The following is a 12,148-nucleotide window of genomic DNA, read 5'->3' as shown; positions in this document are numbered from 1 at the left end:
AGGGTAGATAAGAATTACCTGGAGGCCTTGTTAAAACACAAATTGTTGGTGCCCTATGACTTACTTCCTAGCTCAGTAGCTCTAGGGCGAGGCTTGAGAATTTACATATCTAGTAAGTTCCCAGGTGATACTGGGTGATACTGCTGACCTGAGGACCCCATGTTAAAACCAATGCCTTCTTCAATGGCAGTGATAGCAAAGTAAAAGTGTCCCTTTTCTGTTTACTGTTTCCAAAAGGGTCCCCATGTTCTTTTAGCTTCAACCTTTAAAATACTATCCATTATTTATTATTTCTTCAAAAGCCCGTCTCTAATTGTCTCCTTAGGGAGTTTTTGATCACATTGACATTAATTGTCACTAACTGTCAGCAGATGGCATTGACCAGACTCTATTTTAGGGTTAAAGCCATCTGATCCATCTGCACTATCAGAACCTTCAGGACGCGATTCAGGTTGCAGTTCAGAGGGCTCTACCAGTGGCCCTAGACTTGCACCAAGCTGCTGCCATTGCCACTGTGCCAGCGTGTATGCCAGGTTACCACATAGTCCTATGTAACCATGTGGGCTGCTGCAGAGTAATTCCCCTACTTTTGTCCCCCACTTCCTCAGGTAGAGGCTCGTAGACATGACATTGGATGAGCAGGCAGCTCAGCTTGGTCAGAGACAGCCGGCTGCTCCACCCCCTTTGTCCTATCACAGACCCAGTCACAGACATAAACTCTCAAGCCCATGTGCTTGTCTCCTTCCCACCCCCAGCCAGTCATCAATGCCTAGTTTGGCCTAATGCATCAGCTGCACCAAGGCAAAATCATTTTTGCCGACCAGCCCAGCTGCAGTTTGGTTTCTGGTCAAGTGCATTTTATGGACAGTGGAGAGAAGTGGACAGCTTCTCTCAGCATAAGTTTGTCTCCAGCTTTCATCCCTTCCCATGGAGTCAACATGGTGAAACCCCCTCCCTACTAAAAATGCAAAAATTAGCCAGGCATGGTGACACAGCCCTGTAATCCCAGCTATTCAGGAGGCTGAGGCAGAAGAATCACTTGAACCCGGGAGGCGGAGGTTGCAGTGAGCCGAGATTGTATCACTGTACTCCAGCCTGGGCGACAGAGCGAGTCTCCATCTCAAAAAAAGAAAGAAAGAAAGAAATTAATGGCATAAGTATAAAGAAGAAAAAACAAAATCATTCAGAGATGATATAATTATCTGTGTAGTAAACCCCAAAGACTCCACAGTTTTTTAGAAATAATATTTTTCTCAAAGTGGCTTCCTGTAAACTCAGTAAATAAAAAGTTGCATTTCTGTACAGCAGCACGAAATTTAAAAGTGTAATTTTAAAAAATATACATCGTTATAAAAATATAAAGATCTCAATAAATCTTACAAAAGTTATCAAGACCTCTGTGCAGCAAGAGATAAAACTTTTATCAAAAACCATTTTAAACAATTTAAATAAACAGATATATAATGTTCATGGATAAGAAGACAAATGTTACAAACATGTCAGTTTTCCTCAATTTGATGTATAGAGTCAATGCTATTATACTCAAAGTACCAGCAGGGTTTTTTTATGGCACTTGAAAAGCAGGTCTTTATATGGAAAGGTAAATCATGAAGAAGACACCTGACACTCTTGAAATATAAAGTGAGAGTTGCCTTACTTTTTTGATAAAACAAGACATTATGCTGTTTGCTCAAGCATAAATAAAAATGGCTAGGAAGACTAAATAGAAAACCCAGAAATAGACTCGGATACAGGCGTCCACCTCCCAGGCCACGGATGGGTACTGGTCTGTGGCCTGTTAGGAATCAGGCTACACAGCAGGAGGTGAGTGGCAGGTGAACTTCATCTATATTTACAGCCACTCCCCATCGCTCGCATTACTGCCTGAGCTGTACATGCGAGGGATCTAGGTTGCACGGAAGTTCCTTATGAGATTCTAATGCCTGATGATCTGTCACTGTCTCCCATCACTCCCAGATGGGACCATCTAGTTGCAGGAAAACAAGCTCAGGGCTCCCACTGATTCTACATTATGGTGAGTTGTACAATTATTTCACAATGTAATAATAATACAAATAAAGTGCGAGATAAATGTAATGCACTCGAATCATCCCGAAACCACCCCCTACCCTGTCCATGGTAAATTTGTCTTCTATGAAACCGGTCCCTGATGCCAAAAAGGTTGGGGACCTCTGCTCTAACATACAGAACTGTGATGTATTAAAAAAGTAATACTGAAAATTGATGGGAAGAGAAGGGACTATTCAGGAAATGTAGTGGGGCAATTGCTTAGTTAATTTCAGTCTTCATATCTTACACACAAATTCAATTCCACATGAATTAAGGGCTCAAGTATCAAAAACAAAATGTTAAAAATTAGAGTAAAATGTAGGAGATGACCTTTCTGGCTATGGAGTAAGGAAAGTTTTCTTCTTAAAGGAGACACAAAATAACTATAAAAGAAAATGTTAATGAATTAAAGTATATTAAAGTTTAATTTTTTTAATTAAAGAGAGGCAGGCCAGAGAGAAAACATGTGTAGCACATTTAATCTACAAAAGATTAATACACAAAACATATAAATTGATGAAAAGTAATACAATAGAAAAATGCATTAAAGATATTAACAGGCATTTCACAGAAGTGATATGTGTGATGAATAAACATGAGAAACAATTCTCAGTCTCACTAGTAATCAGGAAATGCAAAGTAATACCACAGGAAGATGCCATTTTCCCCTCACCAACAATACCTAGGGTTAGGAAGGATATGAATCAAGAGGTCCTTTTAAATAATGTGAATGGGGTTGTAAGTTGGCATAGCACCTTTGGGAAACAATTTGGCAATCTCTTGGTTTTGTTTTTTTTGTTTTTTGTTTTGTTTTGTTTTGTTTGAACATATGCATATACTGTGGCCCAGAAATTCTGCTCCTTGGTATCTACTCTAGACTATAACAGGAGACAACCAGGAAGCAATCTAAATGCCCATCTACAGAAAATGGATAAATTCCATGTAGTATTTCCAACTTAATGAGCATTTAATTGTGCAGCAAGGAAATTGAATAAACACAACATGAATGAATCTTAGAAATAGAATGTTGAATAAAAAGTCCCAAGTTTGACAAGTCTGCATACAATACGCCATAGTCCCCCCTTATTTGTGGCTTCATTTTCCATGGTTTCAGGCATCCACAGTCGATCATGGTCCAAAAATATTAAATGGAAAATTCCAAAAATAAATAATTTATAAGTTTTTAAGTTGTCCACCATTCTGAGTAGCATGATGAAACCACCTGCTGTTGGGCTCAGTCCACACGGGATGTGAATCATCCCTTTACCCAGTGTATCCATCCTATAGAAGCTCCCTGCCTCTCATTATCAGACTGAAAAAAAATAGTAGATTTAAAACTAGATGCTATCCATGGTTTCAGGCATCCACTGCGGGTCTTGGAATGTATCCCCCTCAGGTAGAAGGGACTACTGTACCATTTTCATAAAGTGCAGGAAGAAGTAAACTAATGTATATTGTTGAATCAAGTATACATGTATGTCAGAGATAGAACTATGTTTAAAAGGTGAAATGGAATAATAAAGATAACATTTAGAATAGCGTGTGAGGATGGAATGGTGTAAGAACACATAAGTAAATACAAGTTCATTTTTCAGTAAGGTGGTCGTTTCTGGAATATTCATTATTGTATGTTTTATAGCATGAATATGTTTTACATAGTTGTATACTTACTATTTATGTTATATAATTATATATTTACTCGGCATGGTGGCTCATTCTGATAATCCTAACACTTTGGGAGACTGAGGCGGGAGGATCACTTTAGCCCAGGAGTTCAAGACCAGCCTGGACAACATGGCAAGATCACATCTCTACAAAAAATTTAAAAATTAGCCAAGCATGGTGGTGCATGCCTATAGTCCCAGCTACTCAGGATGCTGAGGTGGGAGGCTGAGACAGGAGGATCACTTGAGCCCAGGAGTTCAAGGCTACAGTGAGCTATGATCACACCACTGCACTCCAGCCTGGGGGACAGAGCAAGAGCTGCCTCAGAAAAAAAGAAGAAATTATATATTATATGTGTATTTAATTATTTGTGTTCTTTTGTGTGTCAAATATTAGCATTAAAGAAATATCTTTTTTGTGTTTTTTGTTTGTTTGTTTGTTTTTGAGACAGAGTCTCACTCTGTCACCCAGGCTGGAGTGTAGTGGCGCAATCTTGGTTCACTGCAACCTCCTCCTCCTGGGTTCAAGTGATTCTCCTGCCTCTGCTTCCTGAGTAGCTGGGATTACAGGCACCTGCCACCACGCAAGGCTAATTTTTGTATTTTTAGTAGAGACGGGTTTTCACTGTGTTGGCCAGGCTGATTTTTGTATTTTTAGTAGAGACGGGTTTTCACTGTGTTGGCCAGGCTGGTTTCGAACTCCTCACCTCAAGTGATCCACCTTCTTCCGCCTCCCAAAGTGGTGAGATTACAGGTGTGGGCCACCACACCCGGCGTAAGATCATTTTATTTAAAATCCTTTTGGAATACCAGTCAGAAAGAACAAGTCACTTAACAAGGAGAAACAAGTCGGGCTAGCTTCAGATTTCTCTGCAGCAGCATTCCACACCAAGAGGCAATAGAGAAATGCTGACACATTATTTGAGGAAAGAATACGCTGAGGTTTTAAATCCAACCAAGCTGTCTTTTAGCTCTGAAAGCACCAGACAGAAAGTTTGCAACATATATGAGTGTATTAGTTTGCTAGGGCCACTAGAACAAAATGCCACAGACGGGGTGGCTTAAACAGCAGAAATTTATTTTATCATGGGTCTGGAGGCTGGAAGCCTGAGATCAAAGTGCTGGCAGGGTTGGTCTCCCCTGAGACCTCTCTCTCTGGCTTGCAGTTGGCCTCTTGCTGCCTCTTCACATGGTTGTCCCTCTGTGCACACAGGACCCTGGTGTGTCTGTCCTTCTTCTAGCTCCTTCATATAAATCCAGTCATTTAGAGTTAGGGCCCCACTCTAATAGCCTTATTTTAACTTAATCACTGCTTTAAAGACCTCCACATACAGTTACATTCTGAGGTACAGGGGATTGGGAATTAAAAATATGAATTTTGGGGGAGCATAGTTCAACCCATAGCAGTGATCTCAAAGAATATTGTTCCCATGAGCCCTTCTTGAGGAAACTATTAGAAGATGAGCTTTAGCCAACCAGCTGATTGGGAAAACCACACAAAAGTAATGTCAGTGACCACTGATTATATTCAGCTGTAAAACCAATACTAAAAGGTGAGGCATAGGGTGATAGGTCAGAATGTAAATACTATATGCCCTGACAATGTAGAATTATAAAATTAACAAAAATGTTATTGAAAACAGAAATCAGACAAGCAGGTAAGTTTTCTGAGTGCCTCTTCTGTAATGGCTGGGAGGCAGAGATCATCAACCAAAAGTTGCAAATGAAATAGATTTTAAAAATCCAAAGTTAGACCTAAACTCAAAATTCAGCCTAAATTAAATACTGTAGTTTTAGATATAGTAAAGGTAGTATCTCAGTGGGGAGAGAGGTGAATTATTAATTAAATTTTGAGACAAATTAGTAGCTATCTGGAGAAAAATTAAGTTGGAGCCATATCTTCTACTTTACAGGAGATTAAATTTCAAATAGATCAAATATTTAAATGTAAAAAATGAAATTATAAAAATTCTGTAGGGGAAATGGTAAAATATTTATTTCTTTTGCTTTTTAAGAGACAGATTCTCACTCTGTCTCCCCCAGGCTAAAGTGCACTAAGTGGCATGATCATAGCTCACTGCAACCTCAAACTCCTGGGCTCAAGCGATCCTCCTGCCTCAGCCTCCTAAGTAGTTGAGACTACAGGTGCACACCATCACGCCCAGCTAAATTTTTTATTTTTTGTAGAGACAGGATCTTGCCGTGTTGCCCAGGCTGATCTCTTGCCTTGGCCTCCCGATGCACTAAAATTACAGCCGTGAGCCACCAAGCCTGACCCAGTAAAATTTCTTGATATCCTTGGAGTGAGGTAGGGCTTCCTAACTACAACTGAAAATCCAGAAGTCATTAAAAAAACAAATTCTGTAGGAATCAAAATCTGCATCACACAAAGTACCACAAGTCCAAAGACAGACTTCAAACTCGGGAAACCTATCTGTAAATGATAGGCAAGGATGATCTCCCTAAAATATAAAGAACTTTTTACCAACAGAAAAGATGAAAACCTCACAGAGCAATTAACAAAATATAAGAGCAGATAGTTTACAGAAAAGACGTACAAAAGGCTAACAGATATGAAAGAATGGTCAACTCCACTCATAAGAAGGGAAATGCAGATTAAAACCACATTTCTCACCCATCAGATTGGCAGAGACCTGAGAGTTTAGTAACAAACTCTGTGATGGGGCTATAAGGAAATGGTGATACTTAGGTATTTCTGGCAGGAGATTAAATTGTTATAATCCAGCCGGGCGTGGTGCTCATGCCTGTAATCCCAGCACTTTGGGAGGCCGAAGCGTGCGGATCACCTGAGGTCAAGAGTTCGAGACCAGCCTGGCCAACATGGTGAAACCCTATCTCTACTAAAAATACAAAAATTAGACGGGCGTGGTGGCGCATGCCTGTAATCCCAGCTACTCAGGAGGCTGAGACAGAAGAATCGCTTGAACCCGGGAGCCTGGACAACAGCAAGACTCCGTCTCAAAAAAAAAAAAAGAGGAAATGGGGGGTGGGGGGAGGAACAAGGATAGGAGGGGGACTTCACAGTATAACTTTTTATACTTCCTGGTTTTTGAAACGTGAATGTGTTACCTATTCAGAAAGTTAAATAAAATAGAACATAGATATGAAATACAGTTCTGCTGTTCAGTAGTTGAGTGAACTTGGGCAAGACACTTAACCTCTCTGAGTCATAGTTTTCTCATTTATAGAAGGGCTGTAATAGTAGTATCAAGCTCACGGGATTGTTCTAAGGATTAATGAAGGACAGGAGGAACAGAAAGTGCTGAGCAGAGTGCCAGCACTTAGTAAATACTCAGTTGAATGGTCATGACTTGTGTTATTGAACTTAGTGTTGGTAATAAATGAGTATGTTCTTGAAAGGACACCAGCCTTAGCTAATATTCCTTTGCAGAACCAGACGTCCTGGGTCCTCTCCAGCATGGCAGCCCTCTACTGGAGGGTGAAAGGCCAAGGAAAGAAGGCAATCGACTGCCTCCGCCAGGCTCTGCACTATGCGCCACACCAAATGAAGGTGAGTGGGACTCAGAAGGTGGGAACTTCTTCTTGGTCCTTTCCATTCCCCATGGTTTATTCTGCCCTTTCAACCAGCCTCCCTCATGCTCAGCCAGTGAGGACATGTTCTAAGGAGAGAATGGGGCAGGAGACCTTCTGACTGGGCTTGGGCCCCAGCAAGCCTGTGAACTATGCCTGCTGCATGCCTACCCATCCTCGGCAGGTTGGAACGTGGGGAAAGCCTTCCAGATCACTGTAGGACATTACTGCATTTAGTCCCCTTTCTGCTGTGTTCAGAGCCACCCAACATACAGCAAATGCACTGGCCTAAGTGGGCTGACACATAGAAGTCAGTCTGAGTTTAGCTTGTCCTCAGGGGCCTGGTGACCTCTTAGACTTGTTTTGCTTATCCTCTTGGCTTTAGCTTGCTTCCAAGCACAGAGATAGAAGCAAATTTCCATTTCGTCATGTACATTGGCCAGTCCCTAGTCCTTGTCTGACTTCTACTTTTTCCACAAAAAAAAAACCCGGCTAACCCTGTGTGACACCAAACTTTTCCAGAAGACCAGTTATTGTTATGATGGGTGAGAAAGTACAGTGTTTTATCAGCACATTTGTATCCATGTGTTCTGAGTTCTGCATTAATCCAGATCTTAACGCTTTTTAAAGACATGGCTGGTGTCTTCTTTGTTCATCAAGGCAGTGTATGGAATGATGGAAGGAACACAGGATTTACTGTCAGGCATTGCTGAGTTTTAAACACACCTCTACCTCTTACTAGCTTTGTGAATTTGCGCACCTTATTGAACTTCAGTGAGCTCATCTAGGGTCATGCATTCTATGGCTGTCACAAAGATGGGTCCTTTTTTTCTGTGTCTTCTGTGTCTGCTACAGAACCCAATATGGCATGATACAGGTAGCAGTTGCTCAAGTAAGACATTTAAAGGGAATGATATTTGTGATGATAACAATAGTGCTACTTGTTAGATCCATCATTTTGTACTCTATACTGTTAGGCAATAGGGAAGGGCTGAGGCTCTACCTCTAGGAGTCAGCAAACTTCCTGAAAAGGGCAAGAGAATAAAACACTTGGACTCTGGAGGTCAGACAGCCTCTGGTGCACCTACTTAATTCTAGCATTGCAGTATGAAAACAGCCACAGAAATATGTAGAGGACTGGGAATGATTGTGTCCCAATAAAACTTCTTTCAAAATAGGCAGGAGACTAGGTTTGGCCTATGGGCCAAAGTTTGCCAACCCCTAATGATACAATGGTTCTTGCAGAAATTATTTTGGCTTTCTGACAGCATGACCCCAAGTGTGTTCTGTGGACAGTACACAGACTTTTTATTAGCAGTCTGCAATGAGACGAGGAGCTTCACCAGAAGAAACCAACTACATTATTCAGCAGATTGTTTACTTCAGCTGACATTTTGTTGTGTTTGTTTTCGAAGCAAGACCTCGCCAATGAAAGAAGTAATTGATTTATATTCTGGTACAAGCACCTTATCTATCACAGACCAGTAGCAAAGAGCCCAAAAGCACTTTGAGTGGCACTATTCTAATCATTCACCAGGAAACACAGACTGTATTCTTTATGATCACCAAAAGCAAGAATGAAAGCTCAAAACCCAATTTTCCCTTCTCGCCATTCTCCTTCTTCTCCCAGGATGTGCCCCTGATTAGCCTGGCCAACATCTTGCACAATGCCAAGCTCTGGAATGACGCCGTCATAGTAGCCACCATGGCAGTAGAGATCGCACCACACTTTGCTGTGAACCACTTCACTCTGGGCAATGTCTACGTGGCGATGGTGAGATGGGGGTGTGAGCAGGATGTACCAACTCTGCCAAACAGTAGCACATCTTTGATTTCAAAACCGCTTTGAATATGTCATTGCCCACCAGTTCCCTGTAAGCTTGTCTAAAATTGCTAGCTCCACCAATGTTATGTTTTATGGATAAGGGTTCGAGAGGTTTTTAAAAAAATAAAACACGAAATTCTTCTAAGTATTTACAACTAAGTGTTTGCAACTAAGTTCCTCAACATGAGTTGAACACTAACAGCAGAGTCAGATTTACCTACAATTTCCTGGAGACACCACCTGTTCCAGAAAACCTCTCCTGACACTCCATGGAGACACATACACATGCTCTCTTGCTTCCAGGTTGGGCTAACGTACCTGTCATTGCACTCATGACACCCTTTGCATATTTTTCTTGCTGGATTTTCACTTTGTTTGATAATTTTTTGTTTAAGTATTTGTCTTTCCCTCTAGCCTACGGGCTCATTGGGGACAAGACTCCTCTTCACCTCCCTATTCCCAGTGCCTCACAGTGTTTTTTGGCACATGGTAGGTGCTCACCAAGTAGTTAATGAATGAAGAGATTCCGCTAGTTTCATGGAATACCATTAACAGAGAAAATGGCAAAGTCATCCAGATCCCTCATTCTGATCAGAAACAAGAACTGATTTCAGAACTGAAAATCCCAGGGGGACCCCCCCTAAAAGCTGTCATAACCCAATTTAGCATGAGAATCATTCCATTCACTTTCATCTAAAATGTGGCATCACACATAGGGCTATTCCCAAGATGCTCTCAGTAATGGCTTATAGAGTGAGCAGCCCTGGACTACCAGCTTCATGTATCATCCTTGACTTCAGAGGCGAGAAGTATTTTGCCAGGGAGGTATTGCCGAATATGCAGATTTCCCTCTGCTTCCTGAAGAATCTGTTGTTGCCCCCAGTAAATGTGAAGTTTGCTACTGTGAACGAGGACTTATGTCTCTCATTTGGCCAGAAGAAGTCATTAAACCAGTTGATTTGGGCTCTTCTTTGAGAGTGTAACTCTAAGTAAAAGATTAACCTTCAATATGGCAGGGATCATTTCCCAATCTTTGTTGGCATTTTTAAATGTTAAAGAGAATTTTAAAACTCTTCAAAATGTACAAGTCCAATTGAGATACCTGACTTAGTTTCCGTCTTTCCAGCTACATTAGAAAATTTAGGCAGATGCATAATGGGCATTTGTCAGGCATGGTTCTAGAGGTTTCTGTGAGGATTAAATGGAAGGATTTCATAAAGCACCTAGCACAGTGCCTGGCACATTTCAGGCACTCAGGAATGTTAGGTCTTATTATTACCACAATTATTACTGTTGTTGGGTTTGTAAAAGCTGCTCTACCCCTTTTCCTTTTGTTCTTGGGCTCTGCCGTAGTTTCCTTTGTGATGTTATACCTCGGAGATGAAGGCAGCTGTTTCCTCCCGGAGGAACCTCAGAGTTTTCCACAGAGACTTAGATCCATTGAGCAAATGCTGCAGGATTGTCCCTAGCACAGAGGTGCTTCTTGAGAAAAAAGAGGTCACAGTATATATTTAGTCTGCTGGTGCCATCCCCTCACATTTGTCTCCTTGGCCCTAACAGGAAGAATTTGAAAAAGCACTGGTGTGGTATGAATCCACATTGAAGCTTCAGCCCGAGTTTGTCCCAGCCAAGAACCGAATCCAGACCATCCAGTGTCACTTAATGCTGAAGAAGGGACGGCGCTCTCCTTAGTGCACTTCTTCTTTCTCTCTCTTTACTCATGTTCTCAAAAAAAAGAATGAGAAAAGAAACCAATCATTGTCAGTATCTGCTATTAATGACGTGTGTGAAAATAACTAAGACTTATAACAGGACTTTTACATATGTGGGAATTGGTTTGTTTTTAAGTTTCTCCTTTCCCCCAACCAACCTGAGAAGAGGCACCTTCAGAAACACATTTCTTAAAAGGAAAGTGCAGCTTCAAGATATTGTGTAAATACTGAGCCAAGACATTTCTGGAGCTGTGCTCTGTCTCCAAAAACCTCAATGCCTTTAGGGCTTTTCTCAGTGGTCCAGCTAGCCTCCTCTTTGGAGGAGGACGAAGCCGCATTGCACATTCTCTGCTTCCTGTCGTAGCTTCTGTTGTCAGTGGAAATGCAGAAGCCCATCTGGTGCCGTCAGTGAGAAGCAACGTTCTGCGCTCTCTCCGTTAGACTTCCATGCTGTCCCCGGTCTTGTCTATTCCATGCTGCTATGTTACAAACTCTCAGAGGTAGTTTGCAGGGGAGGAAGGGGAATATGATTTTAAAAACAAAATATTTACAACAACAAAAATTCTTAGGATCACCTGACCTTTGTAACGTTATTTATGTTGGGGAGGGAGGGGGGCTGAGAAGGGGAAATCAGCAGTGTGCAACATCTTTATCATTTGTACTTTAATTACAAATCACGAGGAAACCAATAAGTCGAAATCCTATATAACAGGTTTATATATATAGAATATGTATATTTGAAGCCCTCTACAGACCGAGTCTATGTTTTACTAATTCTTTGTTCACTGTGTTACCCATCTTGGAATAAGGTGTGAGTGTCAGCTCCCTCTTTCTGAGGCCTCCAGACTCAGCTCCTCAGGAGAGTAATGAGCCAAGGTTGTGTGTTTCCATACAATGCTTTTACCTTTGGTCCCAGGAGAATCAGAAACTCCAACATTTTGGAATCTTCAAGGGCACATACTGAGAAAAAAAAAATAAAATTGTTTATGAGCAAAATAGTTCTGTCGTGTGATTTTTCTTTAGAACCTGGCTAATTTGGGCAGCTGGGAAGTCCAGCTTTAACTCTGGATCTGATCTTCCCAAGCCCTCCATTGGCTTTCTCTTTCAGCAGCAAGGTGAGGGGAGAAAAAACAATCCATCACTCGGTTTTATAGTTGATGAACTTATTAGAATGATGCATTTAACCAGGAAAGACATACAGTCAGCACATGTTCAGTGGTTGGTATATAATTGACCTTCCTGGCAAAGGAAGAATCATCTAAGCCACAAAGTCATGGCCCTCAGGGAAGCACTGATCTTTTTTTTTTTTTTTTTTTTTTTTTTTT

The 12,148-nt window shown here is 41.2% G+C and overlaps 1 protein-coding gene across 5 annotated transcripts in view; it reads left to right on the top strand.

The window, feature by feature from the left end:
- The window catches only part of TTC17 (tetratricopeptide repeat domain 17), a 126,669-nt gene extending 114,850 nt beyond the window's left edge, over positions 1 to 11,819 (top strand). For 2 of the 5 annotated variants that reach the window (XM_032166227.2, XM_032166224.2), the window contains 3 exons: positions 7,147 to 7,266; positions 8,917 to 9,060; positions 10,672 to 11,819. In XM_032166227.2, coding sequence (XP_032022118.1) covers positions 7,147 to 7,266; positions 8,917 to 9,060; positions 10,672 to 10,803 — 396 coding nt within the window. In that variant the 3' untranslated portion in view covers positions 10,804 to 11,819. The remainder of the gene's footprint in view (positions 1 to 7,146; positions 7,267 to 8,916; positions 9,061 to 10,671) is intronic. The other 3 variants (XM_032166225.2, XM_032166228.2, XM_032166226.2) reach the window with 2 other exon arrangements.
- Positions 11,820 to 12,148: the final 329 nt, after the last annotated feature.

This window comes from Hylobates moloch, unplaced genomic scaffold (genome assembly GCF_009828535.3).
Source record: "Hylobates moloch isolate HMO894 unplaced genomic scaffold, HMol_V3 SCAFFOLD_11, whole genome shotgun sequence".
NCBI lineage: Eukaryota > Metazoa > Chordata > Mammalia > Primates > Hylobatidae > Hylobates > Hylobates moloch.
Note: the sequence above shows the minus strand (reverse complement) of the source record. Positions and strands in the feature narration are given on the sequence as shown.